The sequence below is a fragment of the Lathyrus oleraceus genome, chromosome 4 (genome assembly GCF_024323335.1).
Source record: "Lathyrus oleraceus cultivar Zhongwan6 chromosome 4, CAAS_Psat_ZW6_1.0, whole genome shotgun sequence".
Classification (NCBI taxonomy): Eukaryota; Viridiplantae; Streptophyta; class Magnoliopsida; order Fabales; family Fabaceae; genus Lathyrus; species Lathyrus oleraceus.
Genome location: NC_066582.1, coordinates 350,406,629 through 350,434,606, shown reverse-complemented (window position 1 = coordinate 350,434,606; position 27,978 = coordinate 350,406,629). Strand labels below are relative to the sequence as shown.

General features: G+C 36.1%; 1 protein-coding gene across 1 annotated transcript; it reads right to left on the bottom strand.

Moving 5' to 3' along the window:
* LOC127075438 (guanine nucleotide exchange factor SPIKE 1) lies at positions 1-26,070 on the bottom strand. The gene is made up of 30 exons (XM_051016896.1): positions 25,732-26,070; positions 25,473-25,635; positions 25,082-25,203; positions 24,876-24,979; positions 24,708-24,763; positions 24,467-24,564; positions 24,209-24,346; positions 22,825-23,136; positions 22,069-22,356; positions 21,345-21,512; positions 21,047-21,244; positions 20,897-20,940; positions 20,120-20,189; positions 19,509-19,670; positions 18,214-18,321; positions 18,001-18,038; positions 17,067-17,211; positions 15,171-15,297; positions 14,798-14,991; positions 13,001-13,131; positions 12,202-12,277; positions 11,976-12,086; positions 11,341-11,523; positions 10,860-11,003; positions 10,563-10,736; positions 9,925-10,272; positions 9,488-9,820; positions 3,300-3,485; positions 780-1,754; positions 1-626 (listed from the first exon to the last, which is right to left on the bottom strand). The coding sequence occupies exons 1-30, from the start codon at positions 25,789-25,791 to the stop codon at positions 372-374; spliced, it is 5,511 nt and encodes a 1,836-aa protein (XP_050872853.1). The 5' UTR covers positions 25,792-26,070; the 3' UTR covers positions 1-371.
* Between the last annotated feature and the right edge of the window lie 1,908 nt (positions 26,071-27,978).

The window sequence follows — 27,978 nt, the reverse complement described above, 5'->3', positions numbered from 1 at the left end:
TTGCTCATCAATGCATTATGTTCGTCATTTCCATTCCTTAATGTTAATGCTGTCGGATTATCACATTTACACTACATTGTACACAATAGCTGTATTACATAGAAATGACATTACCCGTATCATAAACAACAAGAGGGAAAATTGGGGAGAAATAGAGACGTGATACACATTCGGGATGATTCGTGTTTTCCTGGAATCAGCAGGTCAGCATAATTCTATCTAAATATGCAAACCATGATACAAATGCAATTGCACATCATTGCAAGCAAAGAAAGAGGGGGTGAGTGGAATAGAAAGAAGAAAAAAAACAAAATTAGGGTATATATGAACACGTAGAAGTAATATTACAAAGCAAATACTCGTGGCCGTGGTTATAGCTCTGAGAGGATGGCCGGAATGTAATGCGATAGCTCTGCAGTTAGAGACTGAAATCCATTTACAAGTTGTGTATGGAAATCCTGATCCTCCTCACCTATCAATCTGAAATGTACGCGGATGGCACGTTTGCAAACAGCCATGAACTCAAGAAGGGCAGCTATAAGTTGCTGCAGTTCCTGTGACCGCAACCTTGTAGCAGGCTCGCCAGACAAGAAGGCTGTGCAAACACTCAAAACTCCACTATTTACCTGCACAAAAATAACTGTTATATAAGAATCGAGAGACTGAGTGTTAATAATGAGCCAAAAATAGAGCTCAGAAATATAGACTGAAATTTTCGTAACCAAATCAAAATCAAAACGATCGCAAAGAAGGAAAATGAGAATCAATACTCAACATACTTGTACTGCAACACTGCCTTGGAGGATTCTCTGTAGACTCTGGAGTCGTGGAAGTTGATCCCCTTCTGAACTCCGGGGCTCTTCAAGCTCATTTCTTAATGCAGCTGTTCGTGTTTCAATCATTCCAATGGCATTTTCTACAGGTGAAAATTCAAGGGACTCAGATTTGATTACCAATAGCCTATTTACTAGAGCTGGAAATGAACCCTCAGTCTGAAGAACAGTGCGTCTCTTCCATTGATCTTCCAGTCCACCTTGATTCTTGCCATTTTTTGTAAATGGGGTATCAAACAAAAATCGGTCAAACACACGGGCACGGACACTTCCAGTAGAAAGAGAGAAAATTCTCTCTCTTCTACTTCCTAAGTCCTCATCTTCCATGACTGCATCAACAGCAGTGATCTGAAGGTAGCAGACACCAGGCTGTAACTCTTCAGCCTTCACTTGTCTGGAATCTGGAATAATATGCAAAGTGTGATTACCATCCATTCTGGACTCGTATATATGACTAAGTTTTTCCATTATGTCCCCTAGACGTACATCACGAGGTTCACGATAAATATACTCCTTTTTGTCGAGTTTTCCAAATCTATCACCATAAAATCCAACCCTATAGTATGTTGCATCAGTGAAAGGAATTGGACTAGATTCCTGTTCAAGTATTGATTCGTAGATGTTAGTAAGTAAAGTGTGACATTTAGCCAGCTGTCCATAAGCCCGTCTGCTCTTGTAAACTGGGATAACAAGTTCCAGAATGCTTGCACAGAAATGAAATAGCTCAGCTTGGGAAAAAAGCTTATTGGCAAGCTGCAGGTATTTCACAGCAGAGTCAACTGTCAGTTTTGAAGCACCGTATCCCTCTACCTCTGCAGCGGATGCTTCACACGTGATCTCACTGCTAACCATAGGACAAATCTTCCGTAAAGAAGCAACATGATCTTTGTTCCAAACACCATCATTTCTGGCAACAAGGGCCTGCATCAAATTTAATAATAGTATAAGCACAAATTAGTTGCTATATCAATTAGAGGAAGTTCCATCTCTCACATCCCCCCCCCCCCCCCCCGAGGGAAAAGGAGTGAGATAATTGAGAGTGTCGCCTAAAACAATGACTCATGGTATAAAAATAACAAATATTGACCAATTGTTCAGAGTGAAAATGCCTACCATTTAGTTATATAAATATTCAAAATTGACTGTACTTTTGGTTTCTAGCACATCAGGAACAAACAGGTTCATTGATAAGCATCATGGGATTAGAGGGAAGCAGTTTGAGTAGGGGTTATAACATAACGAGATATGTGGCATTTGATAATTAGCAAGAAAAAGAACATAGGCACTATCTGAAAATGTAGGGAGGCAATAGACTTAAGTTATAGTTTAACCTTAAATATTTTCTCACTTGGTTCTTATCAGCAAACTTAATATTAGCATATAGAAGAGTGCTTTAGCTAGGTGTTATTTGTTCAAGTTGAAAAGTTTATTGACAAGAGTGCTTTAGCTAGATATATTTAAGAGGGGAAAGAAACAATTTTTTCTCATCTGATAGCAAAAGCTTGAATGAAATGTTGATTTTAGGAGCCAATAGTCAGATACCAAAAGGAAAAAAATGCATATTCATTCATATTTAGGATATTGATAATTAAGGTTGATCAATTGAAGGAGAGTGTACAAATAAGATAAGTTGTCTGCTTGATTTTTGCTAACTTCCTTACTACTAACAAGCAACCACGACTTCTATGTTTAAAAAGGTAGAAGTGCCCTATAAAAGTTACAGATCTTTCAAATTTATTATAGATTATAAAAAGGGGCTCATGCCTAGAAATGCCTGTTTTTATAAAAGATAAAGACTAAAAATTGATCACAAAAATTATAGGGACTAAAATCAAAACAAGGACATTATGTAGGGATAGAACATATTTAAAACTATTTAAAATATCCATAAACTCTTAAACTTTTCAACGATTTTTGCAGATGTCATAAAGTTATAAAAAGTTCGTCTACTAAAATTTATATTCTTCTAACACGAATGATTTAAATGTGATTTTTTAAACATCAAAAGTTCAAGATAAAAAACAAAAATTAGGATCTATAAATCAAATTTTGAGCTAATTTTTTGTGGAGATACTTTTTATAATGTTTAAAACATGCCTGAAAAAATATATTCAAAAGTACTTGTTGACTTAACAGCAGAGACTATAAACAAAATTAAGAACTAAACTGGGAAGGTCTATTGTGTAGGGACGAAAAAACATATTTAACCCTAGAGTAAAATGAAAGGAATATTCCATTCCATCTATATATCAAGTTAGCATGGATTCAAAGATATTATTAATTAATTTGTATACTTTGTAACATTAACCCTGTATCTATTTTGATGCATAATTGGTCTGTTCACAGTTCAGCCTATCAATAAAAGAATATCCAAGAAACAACCATGTTTTGAGAATCCTAAATGCAAACTAGGTAAGGAAAAATCATATGTTGCACCGTTTATACATAAATAAAGCATGCCTTTACCTGCATTACAACACCAGCAACAGCAACAGCGCATTGAGCAGCTTCAGCCCATGACTGCATTTCCTGATGTGCATCACATAAATGAAGTAACCACATTATATGAAGATCAGGAACTGGGGCAAATGCCATTGCCAGTTTATAGAAGCCTTCAGCTGCAGCATATCTGTCCATAGTCATTACCGGGGCCTGAAACAAGATTACAGTTAGTAATCAACTGAAGCCCACTAAACAGGTCGTAAAGATCAGGAACCAAGCTACAAGCAAATAAACATCCAAAATGAGCAGATCATTCCACCTACACCCTATTAGAGTATATCACTCTAGTGTGCCACATCATCCTAGTTAGTTAGAGTGTGGTGTAGGTTAAGCTAGTAGTGGCACAGGTTTAGAATACATATAAACTCTATCTCACTGTAACTGTTCAATACAATAATAATAGAATTCAGATTAGATATATTCTCTCTCTTTTTCTCTTCTCTCTTCTCTCTCTCTCTCTCTTCTCTTCACTCTAATATGGTATCATAGAGCTTCGGTATCCTTAGCTCCGACGGCTTCAATGTCGTTTCAGTTGAAAATCGCTGAAAAGCTTGATGAAAAGAATTTCCTACTATGGCAGCAACAAGTTGATCCGTTCGTCAATGCGAATAATCTTCAGAACTATCTCTATCTTCATGACATACCTTCACGATTTCTTACTGAAGAAGATTGCGTCGCTAATCGCGAAAATCCTTCCTATCGCACGTGGATCACGCAAGATCAGTGGCTGCTGACGTGGCTTCAATCCACGTTATCACCTTCGATTCTCTCTCGTGTTCTAGGATGTGTTCATTCGTATATACTTTGGGAACGAATTCTTGTACATTTTCAGAAATTAACACGTGCTAAAGCGAGGCAATTGAGAGCTGAACTCAGATCTACGATGTTAGAGGACAAATCTGTTGAAGAATATCTTGTTCGAATCAAAGCCCTAGTTGATGTCTTGCTTCAGTTGGAGATCCTGTACTTGATCAACAACACATTGATGTCATACTTGAAGGTCTTCCTCAAGACTTTGCCTCTGTTATCTCAGTAATTGAAAGCAAGTTTGACTCTGCAACTCGAAGAAGTTGAAGCTCTTCTTCTAGCACATGAAATGTGTTTCAACAAGTACAACAAACTCTCGCAAATGGAGGTAGCTGCTTCAGTTAATCTCACACAAGCTAACTCTCAAACTGATACCGATGTATCAAATGCTAAGATTATTGAACAAGGAGTTCAGGGAGCTAATTTCTCCTTTTCACCCAGAGGAGGTCGGGCTGGTGGCCGTAGTGGAGGACGTGGCCATGGAAGAGGCAGGTTTAGCGACATTCAATGTCAGGTTTGCTTTTATGGACATCTGGCTCAACTGTTATCAAAGGTTTAATCAGCAGTTTCAACCTAATATACCTGCAGATTTTCAAACAATGAACCTGCACAACTTCTACAATCCTTTTCAGCCTATTGGTGGATCTCACTTTGTACCGCCAATACCTAACACCTGGACACGTCCTAACTATCAACCTAGGCCTGCTCTATTACCCATTACCCACTCCACAACAAATGAGTGCACCACAAGCTGTTCCTAATGCCATGCTTACCAACACTGGTCCAGCTCAAAGCAATTCCTGGTTCCCAGACTCAGGAGCTTCTTTCCATGTCACTAATGCTTCTCAAAACATACAACAATCCACTCCATTTGAAGGTCCTGATCAGATCTTCATTGGCAATGGTGAAGGTTTGCGAATTCATTCCTCGGGCTCATCCTCTTTTCTATCTCAATTTAAACCTAGTACCTCTTTAGTCCTTCATAATTTACTGCATGTTCCCTCTATCACAAAGAATCTTACAAGTGTTAGTAAGTTTTGTCTTGATAACTGTGTGTTTTTGAGTTCCATTCTGATATGTGCTATGTCAAATCCCAGGCCTCTAGTGAAATTCTGCTCCAATGTCGTGTAGGAAAAGATGGCCTATATGAATTTCCTCATCTTCAGCTTATTCAGCCTCCCAAATCAAGTCAAGTCTCATGTCTGGCCTTAGCCTTAAGTATTCCTGCTTCCAGCCTTAATTCTAGCACCGGTACTAGGTTTTCTAATTCCAATCAGAATGTATCTGAAAGTAACTCGTGTAATTCCCATCTCACCTGGCATTTACGCCTTGGTCACCCCAATCCCCATACTATGAAACTTGTTCTAGAACAATGTAATATTTCTTTTTCTAATAAAGCAAATTCCATGTTCTGTTCAGCCTGCTGTATGGGAAAAGCTCATTAGACTGCATTCCCCTAAGTCACAAACTCAATACACCTCACCTCTTGAATTAATTTTTAGTGATCTTTGGGGTCCAGCTCCAGTCAAATCTTCACAAAACTTTCACTATTATATTACCTTTGTCGAGGCCTATACAAGATTTACCTGGACTTATTTACTTAAAACTAAGTCTGAGGCATTAAACATTTTCAAACAATTCAAAGCAATGCCTGAACTTCAGTTTGGTTACCCCATTAAAGCAGTTCAAACAGATTGAGGTGGTGAATTTCGCCCATTCACTAAGTTTCTCTCTGATCTTGGCATCATACACTATTTGTCCTCATACTCATCACCAAAATGGTGTGGTGGAGAGAAAGCACAGGCATGTTGTTGATCTAGGTCTTACTCTTCTTAGTCATGCCTCACTTCCACTAAAATTCTGGGATCATGCTTTCTTAACTGCTGTCTATCTCATCAATCGCTTACCAACCATGTCTCTTAATCAAAATATTCCTTATGCTGTCTTGTTTAATCAGAATCCTGATTATGGGTCCCTTAGAGCCTTTGGTTGTGCTTGTTTTCCACTCCTTCGTCCCTACAATCCTCATAAAGTTGACTTTAGATCACATGAGTCTCTCTTTTTAGGGTACTCCACGTCTCATAAAGGTTACAAGTGTCTGTCCCCAAGTGGAAGAATATTCATCTCCAAGAATGTGCTATTTAATGAGAACAAATTTCCCTATCATGAACTATTCCAACCAACATCCTCACCTCCCTCAGCCTCTGTTCCATCTTCCTCACCATCCATAATCACACTAAATCCCCCCTTTCAACATTCAGTTCCTCCTCTTACTGAGCCTCCTGTTAACTCTAGTTCTTCTACCCACCCTATTCCTTGTCAAACTGCTGCAGAACCTATATCCTCTAACTCTGCACCTTCCTTATCTAGTGGTTCTGCCTCACCCGCATCTGTTCCTTCCATGGCTAATACTCAGCACAATTCTCCTACTTCACAATCCTCCTCTTATGTCTCTCCTCCTAGGGATCCTACTCTTCAGCCTCTACCAAATAATTCCCATCCTATGACTACCAGAACCAAGTCTGGTGTTCCTTTACCTTGTCTTAACCCCTCTGTTTTTCTTGTTCATTCTGAGCCTAAGAGTGTTAAACTAGCTCTCCAAGACCCTAAATGGTTTGCTGCTATGCAAGAAGAGTATGGTGCTTTGGAAAGAAACAAAACCTGGTTTTTGGTTCCTCTACCCCCAAACAGAAAAGCTATAGGGCGCAAGTGGGTGTTTCGTGTTAAAGAAAATGCTGATGGATCCGTGAACAAATATAAGGCCCGCCTTGTTGCTAAGGGGTTTCATCAAGTTCATGGGTGTGACTTTAATGAGACCTTTTCTCCCGTTATTAAGCCTGTTACTATTAGGCTTATTCTCACATTGGCTCTCACTCACAACTGGTCTTTGCAACAGCTGGACGCTAACAACGCGTTCCTTAATGGCTTGCTTGAAGAGGAGGTTTATATGGTGCAGCCTCCAGGTTTCACCTCTTCCAACTCCTCCTTGGTTTGTCATTTGCATAAGGCTTTATATGGCCTTAAACAAGCCCCAAGACAATGGTTTGATCGTCTTAAAACCACCCTCCTATCTTTTGGCTTTGTTAACAGTAAGTGCGACACCTCTTTGTATATGCACGAAAGTGCTACCGTCTACATGTTGGTTTATGTTGATGATATTATCATCACAGGCAGCTCTGCAGCTCTCATTCAGCAAAACACTCTCAAGCTTAATCATGTTTTTGCTCTTAAACAGCTTGGGGGGCTTGGATTATTTTCTTGACCTTGAGGTGAAGAGGCTATCCAATGGCACCTTACTTCTTACTCAATCCAAATATCTCAGAGATCTTCTTGCCAAGACTGACATGTCTGAATCCAACTCAGTAGCTACTCCTATGGCTTCAAGTACCAAACTCACCAAAACTGGGTCGGCTGATTTTTCTGATCCATCTCTTTACAGATCTATTGTTGGGGCCCTGCAGTATGCTACAATTACTCGTCCAGAGATTTGTTATTCAGTTAATAAAGTTTGTCAGTTTATGGCACACCCTTCGGACACTCATTGGCTTGCTGTTAAACAAATTATCTGTTACCTTAAAGGCACTGTCACCTCTGGGTTGTTATTCACACCTGCCTCGCCTGCCCACCCTTTCTCACTTCAAGCTTATTGTGATGCAGATTGGGCTGCTGACCCAGATGATAGAAGGTCCACTTCTGGATCAGCTGTGTTCTTGGGCCCTAATATAAACTCCTGGTGGTCCAAAAAGCAGACTGTTGTTGCTCGCTCCAGTGCAGAGGCAGAGTATCATAGTTTGGCTCAAACAACAGCTGAGGTTCTGTGGGTTCAAACACTGTTAGCAGAACTTAATTTTTCTTTTACCACTCCATCTATTTTCTGTGACAATCAGAGTACTGTTGCTATTGCGCATAATCCTGTGCTTCATGCAAGAACCAGACATATGGAAATTGATCTCTTCTTTGTAAGAAAAAAGGTCCTCAACAAAACTTTGGCTGATTGTCATATTCTTGGTGTTGATCAGAAGGTTCACATTCTTACTAAACCTCTCTCAAATTCAAGATTTCTGGAGCTAAGGAGCAAGCTCAACCTGACTGCCTCTAGTCCTCCTATGCGCCTTGAGCTTGTAAGGGAGTATTAGAGTATATCACTCTAGTGTGCCACATCATCCTAGTTAGTTAGAGTGTGCTGTAGGTTAAGCTAGTAGTGGCACAGGTTTAGAATACATATAAACTCTATCTCACTGTAACTGTTCAATACAATAATAATAGAATTCAGATTAGATCTTTTCTCTCTCTTTTTCTCTTCTCTCTCCTTTACCAAAGCCTTTACCCATTATGTATAGTCGTCTACATAGATCATGTGATGCCATAATGTTCTTATGTAAATCATGTCAAATGACAATTAAAATTAAAATTAAATCATGTCAAATGACAAAATTAAAATTAAAACTAAATCATGTCAAATGACAAAATTAAAATTAAATCCACACCATTTGTGTTTCTACAGGACTTATCTCATTTTTTCTAAAGTAGGTGCAACCTCAACATTCTCTCTAATGCTTGCATTTCTGAATTTATTCTGTATTTGGTAACCACACACCCATTGTATCAGTCTCTATATGTAACGTTGAGCTTGCTTTTGGTTGGCTCTTTACGACCAACATTCTTTGACACAAATTGCAGGTCTTATAATTGTGCAATTAAATATTCATTTATACATGAAATTATGAATGATATAGTTATATCACAAATTACATTCTGAAGCATTTCTTCATTTGATTCACCCTACATGAACTTACATCTCTCAAATTAAAATGAACTTGGGTGATATGGTATGTTCCAATTTCCATGCCTAAGCTAGATACTACTGTGGCTCTTGTTTAACTTATACTCCTTATATTCTATTTTATTTGTACATAAATGGAAAGGGAAAGCCAAGTGTTTCAAAAACTTGTCTCCGCAACTTCCCATTTAAGTCAACTCTCCAAATAAGGGCCGAACAAAAAGCATATATCAAGGCATCAGCTCTTGGATATGTTTAGTGACCACATCCAAGACCAGGAAAAAGGGATAGGCATTCAAGAGAAAGGAAAGCAGAGCAACAATCAGCTCTACATATGTATTATATTACTATCGGGAAACTTAATGAGGAATCCTTGTATTAAATCATTTACAAAGTTATAAAAAATCTTGAGCTAAAAAGGAGGTAAGCCAGTTTGAACAATACAATGATGTTTGGCATTATGAGAAGCAATTCCCCACCCACAAATGAAAAAACATAATCATTTTATCACAATATTTGTAAAGAAAAATTGATTTCATTTGATACATATATAGTTAAAACTTACCAATAGTGCATGTTCCAAACTACCATCAAGGGCCAAAAGAAGACTGTCAGAGAGATATTTCACCTCTGACCATGACCATCTATTCTCTGCCTTTTTTTCTGGTATGGCTATAAGAACACTCTCAAGTAATCCACACTCCTCCAACAGGAAAGAACTTTTAGTTTCATCTTTCATTTCCATTAATGACTTTCTAAGTCTCCGTGCTTCACCACTCTCTTCTAGGCTACCATCAGATCTCATTTGAGTCACTTGCACATCAGACATCAACTCTGATAAAGTGATGATCAACATGACTCTTAATCTTGCTGTCTGCGTAAAGTAATGAAATGAACACTGCACAAATTGGATAAACCAAAACAAGGGTTTAGATCAATATGATATGAAACTAAATTTAAATATCAAAACCCTCAATAAAACTTTAAGTAGATAAAACATACCCTCACAAGTATTTGAAGCCCAACAACTGCCCTTTTCCTGATGTTGTCATTTCTGAAAACTGCAAGCCGAAGGAGATGGAAAGTGACTTGCTTTAGAAAACGATCATTTTCTCTTGCCATTAGAGTTGCCCCGTGTAAATCAAACACACTGTTAAATACAGGAAAAAATGCTTTCCAAAAAGACAATGGCTGATTTCTAGATAGAAAGCTCATGAATACAGCTGTGATGCAATCAAGTTTGCCAACATCAGTAGCAATGCTATGTGATGCTGCCATCACTGAAAACTTTTCAGTCACCTCCAAGACCTGAAGACTGACAGAAGCACTCAAATTTTCTTCCCATAATTCCTACAATATAGACACCCAAACCAAAAATAGAAGTTGACACAATGTCAGTTACCAAATGAGTAGATATTTAAAAAAATGATGCATATATCTATGTTCAAGATTAATTTGGGGAATTGTACCTAAAGCGTGCAGTGCTTAATGCACAAATTAGGGTAACAATTGATGCAAGTAGAAGGGAGTTTACAGCAGGGATTAATAATAATTGGCAAAAAAAAGGTGTATTATGTACTGACAACCATTTTAGAACTATTATAAAAAAAATAAGATTTAGTTAAACAAGATAAAAATACCAATTTTTGCCTCAACAGTGGGTGCAAAGATTCTCGAAGTGCTTGAGCAGAAGCTCCAATTCTAGAAGACTGTGCTTGGGCAAGAGCTTCTCTCAATGAATATGGCTGGCTAGGAGAGCTTAATTGGGAATTTACTCTCTGCCATAAATATCCATTATCAGGTGTTCCCTGAGGCTGTCGCACAAAATTAAAGCCAGAAGATGCAAAATAATGATTCAGCTATATCCAGCATTGAGGAAGCAAATCAAACCATAACAAAATAATATACTAGTAATAGCTAAGCAGATGTTGGCTCACCCTGACTTCCTGCCTTGAGGCCTCAGATAAATAGTTGTTGATTGCAGGAGAAAGTCTCTCCGAGTATTTGGGGGAAGCAGGGGTCTCCCCTACAGGGTTGCGAGAACTAGAGCCAAGTAACATGCCATCAGCAGGTTTTTTATGCTGTAAAACATGCTGGTGTTAACAGAACAATTATGAATTTGACAAAAAGCTTACAAGTGAAGAAAATTCCGTTGTCCAAATGACGATAAATATTCAGAAAACATCTTGTGGGTGTTATCATCATGGTGATTCTCTAGCTTTGCAACCCATAGAGACAGTTTGAATGCCTCTAGCGAATGTATGGCCTAGAGCCTCCACACTACCCTAATAAATAATAATGTTCTCCCTCCCCTATTTAAAAATAAATAAATGATCGCCGACTTCAAAATTTATAAATCACAAAAAGCCAATCAAACACACGATTAGATTCATGACAGACTACTGAACGAAGAGTAACCTCAAATAGAAGTAAGCATTCTTCCATGAGCTTGAAAAACAATCTAGTCCGGGCAACGTTTTGCTGCCATGCCTTGACCAGTGATGCATCATCAAGATTTCGAACTATTTCGAGAATTACAATGGAAACTTCACGCTTCTCAACAGAATTCAGGTTGTAGAAAACAGGCATCTCATCTAATATCTGAAAAGACAAACAGAATTCATTAGAGAAATATGAAGTCCAGAAATAATAATTTCAAAAAATGATGGCAAGACTTAATATAGAAAACTTCATTTTTATACATCTTTTAAAAAAAATGTCATTGCTTTAAAAAAATGTTATTAACTAAAGTTCAAATTTACAGCATTTTACAAATGTAAACTACACTTAAATATAACTATTACACATTAAAATATTTCTTTACTAAATAATAATTGGATATATTCAAATTTAATTGTAAAAGAATTTCTTTTGAACATTTTCATAAAATCCTTGCAGATTCTGATCCATTAACTTTAAACAAAGTTGCCAAATTGCCCAAGAACATTATCAGCCAAAAGCGCAAAAAGTGATTGCATAGTGAAAAGCAAAACACCCACATAAAAAGTTTCAATGAACACATCAAGAAAGATTATTAAAATTAAAATATGCACCTGTCCAATAACTGGTAAATATAGCTGAGCAATATACAATTTATCTTCAGGCTTTTGGTATCTCACATCAAACTCGTGCTTGCACAAGAGCACTACCAAGATTCTTGCTGCCTGCAGATAAACACACAAGGAGGATAATATCTAATACAAAGTGTTATGAATCAGAAATAACACAACTTTAAGGAAGCAGACAAAAATCAAGATACTTTATTCCAACTAAACTCACCCTTGCCCGCAGAGACAAATCTTCATGATCCCAAGTAATAAAGAGTTCTTGTATCAATACAGACGAAAGGTAGTTTCTGTAACAAGTGCATCAACATTCAAATATACGGGTCATTGTTATACATGAAATCTCAGAATATTTCCTGGCTCACAATGACCTTTAACTAGATATCACGAGTCATATGAGGTAGCACTATCCTATAAGTTCCAGTACTTATTACTTTAAAATCTGTTTGGTAGGGATATTTTGGAGGGAGGGGAGAGCTTGTTTTTCTTTTCTAAATTAAACAGCCTACAAAATGTTTCTAAAAATGAATGAAGTGAGATTAAATTTTTATATCATATCATGGTATTCTTTCAATTTTATTAAAATCTCAAATATACATTAAAATATAGACCTAGCCCTCCAAAAACCTCTCCTCTAAATCCCTCCAAAATCCTCCTCCTAAACAATCCCTCATCCAAACACACTCTTAAAGTTAAAATCCCATCAAAGTTCAACAAAGTATGGCATGGTTTCATGTCAATGAAATAAAACAAAACCTAATCAGACAGATGAACCAATAGTTATTTAAGAGATCCAAAGAAAACAAACAACATCCAAAGATAAGTCAAAGGCCAATTAAGACAGTTATCACCAGCTAACAATATTGACAGGAGTATAAATCATGCAAAGTAGTTTAAAAAAAAAAACTAAGCTAAAAATCTCGCTGCATAAATTATGATACTTTCTAAGTAAATATTTGTGCACAGGAACATGGTATACATAAGTAATCAAATAAACACTATCAAAACAGTACCTATCTGAAGGGTCTCTCCCAGGCATTTCAACAAAAAGATCATGGTCACAGATTATTTGTAGAAAGGTAAGTTTGCACTCATGGAGAACTGATTGACATACACCAGAGAACTTATCTAGATATAATGATACCTGCATAGACAATAAACTTAGCATGAAGTCATAGAACCATAACATAGAAACAATGAGATTCGACCTAAGATTTGGAGGGGGCAAAACACTGTGAGTTGTAACATGGATCATAAGTTCATGTCTAAAATGTAGAACTATACCTACACATGCATATTCATAAAATAATAATATAGATAAGGAAAATCACCTCTAAATCACATAAAATTAGAAGTCCATGACCATATGATCAACTACGATTCAAAATCAGTCACAATCTCATGAAGTTCATAACCTAAGTTCCGCACTTTAATTAGGGGGATAAACCATCTAACATTGCTTTTCCAAATCCCTCACTATTTTCTCTCCACAATTAAATGAGAAGATATGGTACATTTCTCTCATTTTTTATCCTTTCAACTTCCCTTCTCTCATTAACTACTGAGACAAACAGAGAGAACCCCGCTTTCTATGAAGACAAACACGGGGTAACAATCCATGCATTTATTATTCACATGTTGTTTCTCTATCATCTACACATGTGCCCAAACAAACTAAGGTGAGAATCCACGTTGTTCAAAAAAGGGTGCCGTGCAACCTTTTCTTAAATGCATTTATTGCTAATCATATGTTACTCTTCTAAAGGAATTGAGGAAAACTGACTATTCAGCTTTGACTGTTATTATATTATTAAGAGTAGTTTAGTGGCATTTATTATATTATTAGGAGTAGTTATGTTTTGTTAATCATGTGGGTTATGTTTAGAATAAATAGGGGAAGATAGGAGAGAGTTTACTATCATAGAATTTGATAGGAAAGGGGCCATTTTAGCATTAGGGGAGGTGGACACCCTCGAAGTTCTGGTTTTACTCCATAATTCAAAGGGATTTTCCCTATTTCCTATTCTATATATCAGTTGGCTTCTATCAACCTATCATGTGTGTTCACCCATTCATCTTAACATTCATATTTTTGTGATAGGGAATTGGGTATTATGTGGTGCCCAAGCTCCACATTGAGCCGGACGGGATGCTTGAAGAAATAGGTGCCTTTGGTTCTTCTCTCTTGATACGAAGCTTACAAGGGAGGGTTCCCCAAGTGCTTGGATACTTATCAATTGATAACAAAGACTAATTGACGGTGACTCAGAAAGGGTTACCTACAGAGGGGCTGAAAAGGCCAAGTAAAGTGTTGCTGAGTGAAACTACCACCAGCGCGTCAGCTCTTAGGGGCAGTGCTATGATAGGAACTTGTATATTATGGGGTACCCAAGTCCCACATCGAGTAGTATGAGATGCTCAATGAGGGTTCCCAGAGTGCTTGGACACTTATCATTCTGCAACACTGAGTTTATAACGCTGTTAGCTATTAACACCTAATATTCAATCCATACCAACAACTAGCTCCTGATTATCCCTTAAGCTTGGGTAGTACATTTCTATGATAAAAAAAATACCGGAGCACCCTCCATTTGAACACTGAATTGATATTCTTATCTCTATTTTCCCTTCAACAGAAAGAGTCAACCGTTGGTAGCAAAAAGTATCCCATTTTATAATTAATATGCAAAAACCCACCAAGTTTAAGAAAAATAACATCCAAATATACTGACCCCCCACCCCACACACACACACCACAACAACAACAAAAAAAGCGATTCAGATAAAGCGATTCAGATAAAACAACGTACCAACTCAAAAACTTGCCGTGGCTCAATAATTGATAGAAGATCATAACAAAAAAAGGCCAAACTACTGTTCAAGCGCTTTGCCAAGCTTAAACCCTTCTTGCAGCGCTCATGCACCTCTGTGAGAAGGCAATCATACAACTGATTTATGCATCTGGATACACCATCCTTCAACTGCATCGGTGGGATATCTTCACCTTTAGTGGAAAAAGTAGCAAAAGATTGAGATCAAAATCAACATCAAAATATAAGCCAACTCAAATAGTACAAATTTGATATCATTGTTTTAACTTTGCACACATTACACATTTTGAAAGAAAAAAAAACCTTAACCGCAGAATGTTTGGATAATCAGATTAAAAGCTTTTATAGGTACCTATTGGAAGGCTATGATAGAAGAGGCGAGTCTTCTCCAATGCCATTGATTTAACAATTAACTCCAGAAAAAACCATGCCATTGCCAAAACGTCATCATACACTGGTCCAACACGATACCCTTTGGCCTGCAACATGAACCCACTTTATTCACTAATTATAAGGGTGAAAAGAAGCAGAAAATTGAAAATCCATGCTAATGAATTGGATTTGCTTGCAATTATTGCATAACAGCATGAAATCAATTCAGCATAAGAAAGTCAAAATAAAGTAACACATAGGGGTGGCAATTGGATCCATTAAGGTAAAATCCATCCAATCCATCCACTACATAATAATTAAGTTAATGGATTGATCCAATCCATCCATTTATAAGCATGGATTGATCCAATCCATCCAACACATTTTAATGATCCAATGGATTTTTTTATCTAATTTTAAAAAAATAAATTTTTTCAAATATTAAAAAATAAATTTTGAAAAATAAAAAATAATTTTTTTTTTGAAAAAAAATAATCTTTTTTTGAAAATACAAAAAATCGATTTTTTCCAAAAATTTAAAAATCATTTTTTTTGAAAAATACTAAAATTTGATTTTATTTTTGAAAATTTTATTTTTTTTACGAAAATAAAAAAATTATTTTTTTCGAAAATAAAAAAAAACGATTTTTAAATTATTTTTTTCGAAAATACAAAAATATATATTTTTTTTGAAAAAAAAAATGATTTTTCTCGAAAAAAAACTGATATTATTTTATTAAAAAAAATAAAAAACTTTTTGAAAAAAATAAGTGATTTTTTTCAAAAAAGAAAAATTCAAAGAAAAAAAAATGGATGGATGGATTGGATGGATTTTATTCTTAATGAATGGATTGGATATTTTTAAAAAACTTTTAGTGGATTATTAATGGATTGTTTTGATCCATCCATTAACTATCCAATTCATCCATTTTGCCACCCCTAGTAACACAGCTCAAATAGAACCGTAATGAAAAAAGCGTATGAATGCAGAGTCAAATTGCTTAAACAGAAAATTATGGATGATTATATCAGAAACTAAGATCTATTTCTTTATTTATACCACATCTTTCATAGTGAAGGTGACTCTTGAACCAATGGTTATTGACAGAAAACTCAACTTCCAGGGAAACTGTTTCTGAATTCTATATCAACAATCTTAATAATTTAAATTATTTTTCCTCATCTGATTATGGCCACAATTTATGTCTTAATGAAGTCTGCTAAGAGTTCTAATCGGCCAATATATGGCCTGAACATGTCTTTATAAATGGGGGCAATCCTCACCCTACAAGCTGATTTTGTAGGGTTGAGTTAGGTCCAACCACATTTCTTAACATGGTATCAGAGTCTGGTTTAAGATCCGGTGGACCACCTGAACATGTCCTTATAAATGGGGGCAATCCTCACCCTACGAGCCGGTTTTGTAGGGTTGAGTTAGCCTCAACCACATTTCTTAACAAAATCTATTTAAACTGGTTTTCAACTAAAATTGTAAATAAATGGTTAGAAAAAGAAAATCTTTGGTTTAATGCAAAAATGTGATAGAAAGAAAGTGAAGTATAAGAGATATTCATGTATGAATATGCCACCTGTAAATAAGTAGTTTCACATAAAGACAACAGTTACTTCTTTAACCAAATAATATTATGTGCTCAACACTTGAAACAGATCTGAAAACGTGAGAACATTGTCAAACATCCCACCATGGGAACTTCCTACTTCCCCTTAAAACATCAAACCAGCATATTCATGCATATATGTAGCCAATTTCTAATGTATAGTGAAAGATGAGAGAGATGAATGATTAATATGGATACAACATTATAACAAACAAGGGGTATAGCAATAGACAAATGATAAAAAAACATCTCAATACCTTACTCCGTGCCAGACTTCCCCAGACAGTGGATAAGCCAGGATAAACTGGTGGCTGACGGCCCCCAAAATCATCGAAAGCACAATCAACATAGTTGACTAGAAAATGATTTCTTTCAGCATCATCAACTGACTCCTGCTGTACCCTACAAATTAAATTTGCATGTTGTGCATGTCACAAAAATAACTCAAAAGGGTAGTTACAAATTCAAAGAATAAATTTCCCACATGTCGGACATACACAACCACATAAGGGCCTAACAGCTATGCATTTCCAATTACATTTTAAGTTGAGCACCCTCCCTCCACCACCCCGCCAGAAACACAAACAAGGGAAGGAAGAGGGACCGAAAATAATACAATACAAGAGTCTCCACCAGCTCACAAGAGTTTTATAAGTGGCTTGTAGCTGATCAGGGATAAAGAATTACATGATATCTTTCTGACTCAAGCATAGTTCGCAGGACATGATCCAACCACATTATATCCCAATCCAATGTGTTTGCCTCTTCTTACTTTCCAATTTTGTACCAGGTTATAACAAAAAAGTGTAGCATAAGAATACATACTTCCTGAGGGCCACAAATTTCCCTTTAAGTGTCTAGCAATGAAGCTAAGCTTTACCAATTGACAGTCATATAAAGGCAAAGTTGAAAGGGCGCTGAATTTTATATGCTTAATACCTCTAATTGCAGAGGAGTATCCCCAGTTAAGGATTTCAGACACGTGCTATTCCAACACAAATGGAAACAGTATCTTTAAACATAGCCACTAAAAGAAGAAATTACTATACCATACAGCATAACTGAATAAAAAACAATGATATCAAAACAAACAAGCTTTCCAAATGAAAAAAAAAATAATGTTGTCCTTATCCTTATCAAATACAATTTTACCAAACTAAAACTTGAATCAAATATAGATAAAAAGCATACCTAGTTACAATATTAACCATAGCCCGGAAAGCCGCAACCTAAAAGCAGTTGTGGAAAGGTGAATTTATACGAAAGAAGCGAAACCCACGCATGCAATGAATTTGGGGGGAGTATTGAACCAACAAAAAATAATTTAGAGACAAAATCACAGTATATGCAGCACCTGGACTCTTTTTAAACATGTGACAAAAAAGGATCGATTAATGAGCAAACCTGGAGTGTTTCTCCACCATTGCCAATAAGATGAAGCAGCATGTTAAGAATTGGGTGAAGAAACTGAAGTAAAGCAGTGGAATCAACATTCTTCAAACTATTAATGGCCTACATTTAATAATAGGTGAATCTTAATTTAGTACTCCAACTAATGACATTATATAGTTACAAACATACAAATGAAACCCAAAAAGAAAACAACAGACTATGCTGCATCACCCATGGGTCCCTTGCCAAAACAGAACCGCGGAATAGCACACTCCATTCTCTCTAGTCGGTAAAAATCAATCGCAATGAAACAAAAGCTCAATTTGTTCACTCACAAACTTCTCTATGCTGAGAACACCATTGAATGGCGCCAACTATTAGATACTCCCGCAAAGAAATATATTCAGCAGCTTGAGTGATTATTTGATTCTCACCAAACATAGGTCCCACATTGGATGATGTAAAAAGACGGAAAGAAAGAAAACAGAAATAGTGATAAGGTCTGATGAGACAGTGGTGGGGAGTGCTACTGGGCTTGACGTGTGGTTGGACTGCCACACAATGACCGCAAGGGGAAGGAGAGGAAAGAAGTAGCCGTCACACTCTTTGCCTTTGTCTCACCACAAAACCCATTATTTGCAAATTGTGTTTGGGTGCAAATTAGGAAGAGCACACTATTCTCCCTTTCGTCTTCCCCTTCACGGGAATCTCCTACTTCTTCCCTACCAACAGATTTGCAACTCCAACTGACTCACAAGAACATCACCTCACACGCCAACAATGGTGGAGGGTGTGCTCAGGGTAGATAGTGGCTTCTTAGGGTTGCCACAAACGATCATGGTGAATATATTACTACTGCTTTGACAGATGAAGAATAGCAGTGTCAGAGTCACCCACCTGAACTACTTATTCTGGAAGCTTCTAATGGAAGCTTAGAATTGTGATATAATTGAGAAAATACTACACATGGGACTTATATGCAGATTGTGATGCAATTTTTATGACTAGTTCTATTCCCAAAATCACAGCAGTCTAATTTTTAAATAATATATCTGAAAGTTTGGAATTGGGCTTCAGCAGCTTCACCACTGAGAAACCATCATGGTACCTCACCCTAATATTCACACAAAAATTTACACGGTAAAAAGATCTAAGATACCCTTCCAAGATCAAGGGAAATAAAAGGCAACCCACAACAATGAGTTCAAAATAAAATGCAACAATACCATAGAAGTCCAGAACATACAATCAAGATAACTAAGAGGGCCCAAAATCATACTAAAAATAAAGCTGGAAAATAAAGATACCTCTAGCAGTTCAGAACCCCAAGGTGGACTTGTTCGAAGAGTGTGTCGATCGTATTCGAGAAAAAAATCTCTAATACGTTCATTGATAGGGTATAAAGAAGAACATAATCGCAAACGCAGTCTGAAGACACTTTTCCCATCTTCCAAATAATCCAATCTCTCCTATCATAAAGAAAGAAAACAAAATATAAAATGACTCAAGTTCAAACGCATTATGAAAAAGAATCCATAAAAACATAAACTCAAGTGAAATAAATAGAGCTCATATTACACTTAAAAAGACAAATAACCACCAAAACAAAAATGAAATAGAATAAGGGATTAAGCAATAATTCTATTCACTGTCCTTGGATATTTTTTTAATAAAAGGTAAATGGCATGCAGGGAATTCACTCTCCTTCAATATTTAAAATCTTTGGCATATAAGGGAGGGCTTCAGAAGATCACTTGATGATCTCTGATTTTATAAAACTCCTAAACAAGACAACTGTTTTTATTAAATCCCCCCTTTCCAACCAAACATACCAATAGGTGCACATTTCCACAAGAGAAAAGGGGGAAAAGTAACCCGTGAACATATACAAGTGTGCACAAATATTATAAACACGCACCCGTCCTGCATCCTGGAGATAATGTGGGACCAACTCTCTCAAAATCGGGAGATTGATTTCCGACCGCAGCCTGTATAACCACAAGATCAAAAGTTTGCACAAATCAAGCAGAGCCAATAAATGATTTTAACGGTTTGGGGGTAGACGGTCGCTTTTTTTCAGATGCTCTTTAAGGACACTCCTAAATGTGTTCTTAAAATATGCACAAACAATCATGCATCAAATCTTTAAGCCGTAAATTTGTTCTTTCAGTATTAAAGGAGAATAGGAACAGGAAAAAAGACAAAGGAAGAATCACATAAAGGAAACATCAATTATCATCTAGAGTGAAATCAAACACACAACAGAGGCATTAAGATTAATGATCTAGAATGCAGCATGGGGACTGATTTAATCTTTTCCTTGTAAATAATTTCCAAGGATTTAATTGGGTTATGATTTTAAAATATAGCTTTCACTGTTTTGCAATTAAATTTATGCTAATTAGTTAACCTATGATCCACCCATTGCATGTGGAGAAATGTCGAAGGCTAAGCAACTGTGTCTGCATTTTTTCCAATCTGATCTTCATTTTTTCAGTTTGGAAATTCAGCAGCAGAAAATTTAGACCAATTGCAATCGCCATTATGGTCTAGGTTTGTAATTGAGATTTCTATCATGTGCAGTCTATATATATGTTTGACTGACCAAGAGCATTAAAGCACCAACTGTCATTAATAAAATAAACAGTTATTGGTTTCTAATCAAAGATAAAGATATCAAATCAAGAGAACATACTGAGCATGTGATGATAAAGGAAGTGCTGCATATCCAATTACCACCTGGGAAAAATTTTACAGGGAGTTAGTTCAAAAGAATAAAAAAGAAGCCCCCAGACACCCAGCCATAAAAAACAATAAGTTAAGTGGAACAGATCAACAAACTTACTGGCTTTGGTGCTTCCGATTTCGTTTGCATATCGACATGAAATAAAGTAAATAGAAGGTGGTGCATTGGTGTCCACATGGCAGGCAGGGACAGTTTAATTTCGTCATGATAGCAAGCAACCCTAGCCCCAACAGCAACTTGGGTGTGACCCCATTTCTGAAATGATGTCTCTAGCCCTGGATCTCTAGGATATATTGCCTGGACAGATTAGCCACACCAACAAACAAATAAGACAGAATTAAGACAGTATTAGCACAAGCCAAGAGTTGTCATAAGAACAAAAAGAGAAGGTCTATACCTCCAATGGCTGTCTACGAATATCACCATCGTCCTCTCTGAGTTCAACCCGTATAAACAAATTCCTTTTCCTACCCAAACTTACAGTCAACGGATACACATACAGGCAGTGAAAAAGTTGCAAAAAAGGCTCGTTTCTTGTTGTTGTGCGGAAGTCAAAGGCATGGAACTATATGTTAATCAATATATAGAGCATATTAGCACTAACATGGTATGTAGACATAAAATTAACTTAAATTTACATTATCAAGAAATATTCTCATCGCTTCAGTAAAGTTAAACATTATTGGCTTTTAGTATCTTAACCAAACACTACATAGACCAGCAAGATTCAAAGACACCTTCAGAGTGATCAGAGTCATCATGAGAAGTCACACTTATGAATCCCTAAAAGTTGAAAAGTAGACTATCTCACTATCCTTGAAGAGGAGTGATAAGTTTATCTTTTACCTCCCATAATTAAGAAACAAACCTTTTAAAAAATGAGCGCCTAGGATTGGATATGTTCAATTTTACATATTACTACTTTACTACATGTACCCCACAACCTTATTTACACATTTCAGGGTAGCATAGGAAAAGTTCATTATTTATAGCAGTAACCCCGAAAGGTTGTCTAATTTCAGGGATTTACATGTACCCCATACTTCACTGGTTTACTCTAAGAAAGTAACCCCAAAAGGTAAATATAGGCTGTCAACTCAATCATAAGATATTATACTTACACCATCAGCGTTAAAATCCGAGTTTCCATGTTGATTTGCTCCATTGCCCAAAGCATCATTTGCATCACTGAAGTTCCACCTGGAGATACTACCCTGAGGATCATCACAACCGTTACTATGATACTTTCCAGATGTAGAATCAGCAACGCGATCCCCGGGATCAACAGAATCGTTGGTTGCACTACCACATTCTGACATGATTTCCAAATCAGCTTGAGAAATCTGGTGCTTTTCAATTTCCAGTCTCAAAACTCCTTTGACAGGTTTATGCACTTTCCGCTTGGGATCCTTGTCATTTTGTTAACAACCAAGGAGTATTAAGTCAAGACACTTATGTTGAAATCATTGCAGACGTGAAATTTTGTCTCAAGAATAGAGAAATTAGTGTCTATCAAGGAACTTGGAAAGACTTTGTGGTTAATTTTTTTTGAAACCCAGAAATTAAGAACTTACAACAAGTTTGAATTTCATGTTGAATAAATAAAAATGATAAAAATGTTCAGAGAATAATGCAATCACATTTTAGCATTTAGCTATTAAAAGAAAACTGAAACCAATATGATAATAAAAGTGCCATAAATATGTATTCAATGCATACTAAACAATTGCAATATAAGTGGTCTAATTTGAACAGTTTAAGTCATACATAATACTTTGAAGTGCTATAAATAGCAGCAAACTTTAGCCTGAATTCTTATGCATTCAATTCAGTACTTAAAGAACAGAGTCCCCGTCAAAGGAACCTGATGAACATACCTGAAGTGACTCCTCGGTATAGCTTTCTTTGACTTTATTTAAGTTTGAAACCTCAACCACAATAGAATTTCCATTCGAGTAATTTGGTTTTCCATCTAACGATACTTTTGTACTAGTCTCAAAAACACCTTCATGCGAGCTTGAACCAGATACACTTGGAGCTAGAGGGCTGCTTGGGGAAGCAGGCCCTGCCGAAGCTGCACCAATACTGCCATCAAATAATGACACAATGGCCCATGCGAAGGACTCTTTGTAAGGCATGATTTGAGACCACACCTGCAATTTTTGCTTCTCTCTCTCAGTCAAATGCACCTGTCAAAGTAAAGAGAATATCAAGTAAAAAGTTTTTCAGACAACGTATCATTTCATGCACAAATACCAACCACCCTGCAATGGATATATTAAAAGTAGTCAAGCATCCAGTCAGCAAACCCAAAAGTCAGATCAGATCTATATTTGTACAAGAAAATTCAACTGGAAAATGCATATATACAACCTGCTTCTCATTGGTGAATTAACAATTTTAAAAAATGTAGTAAGGAATAAAAGAGTACAGATCGGTTTTCAGAGAAACAAAAGACAAACTAACATCTCGTGAAAAGTATTTTACAAGGTTATCTTTTTATCTTTCGATCTTTTATGTTGAAAAAGTAGAAAAATATGCCAAAATAAAACAATAGAGAGCCCACAACAAAGGACATAGTTATGCAGATTTACCATAGGAGAAAGGGGAATGTTGTAAAATATTAGTTATGTTAGTTATCTTATCATTTAGTTTGTTTGTTTGTTAGTTGGTTATTTTCTGTTCCACTTAATTTTGTAATCTGTTAGTCCAATCTCTTATAAATAGAACTAACTCTTCCCAGAGGAAGGTAGGAAGTCTTTTTGTGATTTTTGAACTATAAACTGATCTAGTGTAGGGAAGAATAGCTCCTCAGTGGATCCAATTTCTTTGAATCATTAAAATCTATAGGCGAATAATCCTATTTCCCTAGCTGTTGGTGATCAACCACTGTTACTTTCCCTAACAATTGGTCCATACAAAAATAGGCTTAAATGCTTAATACTATTTTTAGGGGTAAAGCTTGAGTAGTTTAAATTAAAAACTTTCTTTTAAAGAAGGCAACAGCAGGTTGCTCTTCGAGATATGATTTGAGTTCACGTCCATCTTTGAAGTTATGCTAGAATCATCTCATTTATATCCTAGAGCAATTAAAAAAAGTAAACAAACTAATCAATTATACAACTATGGAAGAGTCATCCTACACCCCAGAGGTGCTCCTACATACAAGTGGCATAAAAACAAAAGAACAGCGCCCCATAATCCCTGGCTAAAGCAGAAAGAAAACAGTACCAACAGTGAAAGAAAAACATCAATACGTACTGTATCTTTACGAGAATAAACAGAAGGAGTAACTCCTCCTTCTTCAGTAGCATGCTTCTCCAACTGGATTAACAAACAAACTGAAGCAGATGGCGCATCTAAGTAAAAAATTGAGCGAGGCTCACAGGTAATTTTGGCCTGGAATTTGTATAAATGGGAATAGCCATTGGTTTGTCAGTATGAAATCATCAGTTGAATTAATGTACTTAAAAAAATCATATCCAAAAAATTCTTTAAAATTGGTCTTGTATAGCTTACATCCTGCATTTCGGTTGGTAAAACATGAAAGTAATAGTCTTCTGATAATTTCTCTCTTCTCTCCCTATTGTATAAGCAAATTGTACCGTAAAAGGGCTCTACAAAGCATGGATTCAAAAACAGAGCTCTGAGTCAGGCACTTGAATCTGCTCTCAGCCTAAAAATATAAATTTAAATGGCAATGGAGGTGGCAGTGGCAGTGTCTAAACTGCCCTGTCAATGACTACAGCATAACACTCACCGGACAAGCCTGCCTGAAATTGTAAAGACTGAACCTTGACAGAAATCTTCATTCCACTGAGATGCCCAACAGCAAAGGGGTGACAGAAAAAATTCAGTTGGGCAAAAACAAATAGGAAATACAAACACAAAAGAAAACTCTACTAGAAACATCTCAGAACTTCCATACTGTGATATAGGTGTTTCAGGTATCCTTTGTCCAAATATCAATGACCTCTCGTTTTCCCAATCAAACGCCGGCTCATAAGCAGGAAGGGGAGACTGACCAAAATGCTGCACATTACCAAAACCAATATCAGCATTGTTGTGGTTTCAAAAAATATACTTAACCCACAAACACCAAGTGCAACAGAAACATAACTAAATCCCATCAACCTTTGGAACATCCGAATGTTCACCATCTGCAGCTTCCATAAATTGCCTTCCCGAAGTACTAGGGATGTCATCTTCACTAATATCTTCTCCCTTGGTTCGTCTAGCACTAGCAAGCCGCATTTCTGTATACCAATGAAATTTTTCACTCAAAAAATAAATTCACCTTTGTTTAGCTACAATCACTTATCACTAATAAACATTATAACACACAACCTACAGAGTTTAAACTAAGGGTCACTCCAATAAGTAAGCACATCCACATTCACAGCATGCACTTTCCAAATCTATGAAAGGTGTTTTTCATTCAAAGTATATATCTTATTTTCTAAAATTAGAAGCAGAACGCAAAACCTTGTATGATGAAGAAGTAAAAAAATGAAAATTGAAATACCGGTCTCAATGTCAGTGTCAGGGCCCTCATATATCTGATTATGAAACGATGGAGTTCCGATACTTTCATAATGGCCGTATTTGTTGTCATCCTTGACCCAATCAGTAGTGTAGCAATGAACAAGTTCATTGAGGTGCGGCCATTGCTCCAGATTCTCGTCAAACTGCAACACATTACAAGACGTGACAACAAATTGCATCAAATACACTGCTTCAGGAACTCGGAAAGATAGAATTTAATCCAGAAAAAGGATAAACACCTTGTTACGCCACTTGGTGGTGGCCGGAGTAGAATCTCGACGGTGACGGAGATGAAGCATGGTGGATCTAGGGTTTTTCTCCGAGAAGAGGAAATGAGGTCAAAAACAACGGACAAGACGACGTCGTTTTAGCTTTATATGCTAGGTAAAGAGTGCGTTAGGTAGAACATTAGCTGGATCTGTAAGCAGGAGAAGAAGCATTACGAGGATTGAGAGAGAGAGAGTAGTTGGTAGGTGAATGCAACAAAGCGAAAAGAAGAATCAAAAGAATAGAGAGTGAAAACAAGTCAAAAAAAGGTCTAAATAGAAAGAAAACGCCAAAGAGGGTTCATATGTAAATAGAAAGAAAGAAGGGAAAGTGGTGTCGGACCCAATGTCCCTTTCTATTGTTTTTCTTCCAACTTGTTGTTATTTTAAGCTTTGGGTTTGCCAATTAAACTAATGCATCATTCACACAAAATATTTAACTAATGCATCATTCACACAAAATATTTAACTAATGCATCATTCACACAAAATATGTACCAATTATGGTCTCAAAATTTCAGCAATTAATAACTCATATTTCTTTTCTTTCTTTTTGTGGATCATCATTTTATTTTTTATTTTATTTAAAAAATTATAAAAAGATCCAAGAGTATTGGGATAAAATAGTAATAAATATTTTTTAATTTAATTAGAAATTTTTAATTCGAATTCAATCTTCATTCTGATCTATAGAAAAAAATTAAAAAATATTAAAATAGAACTAGAATCTTGAAATATTAATTTAAAAAAATAGTAACATATAAGAGAATTCTAAATTAGTTTATATAAGACGGTAAACCAAATATTGAATTCGATCTTCTTAAAACATGTATAAAAGCTTTAAAATCAAAAGGAAATTATTCAATATTGCGTCTCAATATATTTCACTCTTCTTTGTTTATTGACTTGAACATTGAAGTGTTATTAAGCATTAATTTATATCTTTATTAATACATGAAGTTGTTAGTTTGTTCACTACCTTCATAAGTCATTCATCTTGGTCAAGTTCAACTCAATCAATTTAGAAGGGGCTTGAGTTTTATTTCCTTTAGAAAAACTAGAATATTTTTCTCAGTAACTTCAAGAAGAAAATTATGGAAATTACACCCACACTTTCATCATCCAAATTGATGGGTCAACCCTACAACTACATCTTAACAGTGTCAATTAATGAGGAACCAATAATTCATATTTGACGGAATTTGTAACACCATAAACCTTAAAATTTATATAAAAAAATGTATTCGACTAGTTAAGGTGTCACCAACGACCACCATCCAAAACTCATCAAAACATTTGACAAAATGCAACGGAAAAATCATTTCATAACACTTCATTTTGAACTTCAAGAATAAAGTATTAAACTTTAAAACACCAAAATCAACATTAACTCAAAACATAACAAACGCCATGTTCCCGATGTTACAGGATCAAAGCACTAAAACCAATCAATTATGATAAAGCCATAAATAAAATGAAGAATAGCACCAGCAAGGCACCTTCCACACACAGCAACAACTTTACTCATGAGTATCTCCAATATGTTCATGGTTGACAACTTTAAGCAAAAGGGTGAGAAATAAACTTTGATATAAATGGTGTAAAGCATGCAAAGATAAAGAAACATGCAACATGGCATACATTCAATACACAACCAATATCACACTCAATCACAACAATATGCAAATATAAGTAATGCGACATAACATGACACTATGCATGTGGTATCAACTCAATAATTGGTTCTCTCAAGAATCAGGTCCCCCTTTTGAACCCATGACCCCCCCCCCCCCCCCCCCGACTAATGAGGAACCAATAATTCATATTTGACGGGATTTGTAACACTATAAACCTTAAAATTTATATAAAAAAATGTATTCGACCAGTTAAGGTGTCATCAATGACCACCATCCCAAACTCATCAAAACATGTGACAAAATGCAACGGAAAAATCATTTCATAACACTTCATTTTGAACTTCAAGAATAAAGTATTAAACTTTAAAACACCAAAATCAACATTAACTCAAAACATAACAAACGCCATGTTCCCGGTGTTACAGGATCAAAGAACTAAAATCAATCAATTATGATAAAGTGATAAATAAAATGAAGAATAGCACCAGCAAGGCACCTTCCACACACAGCAACAACTTTACTCGTGAGTATCTCCAATATGTTCATGGTTGACAACTTTAAGCAAAAGGGTGAGAAATAAACT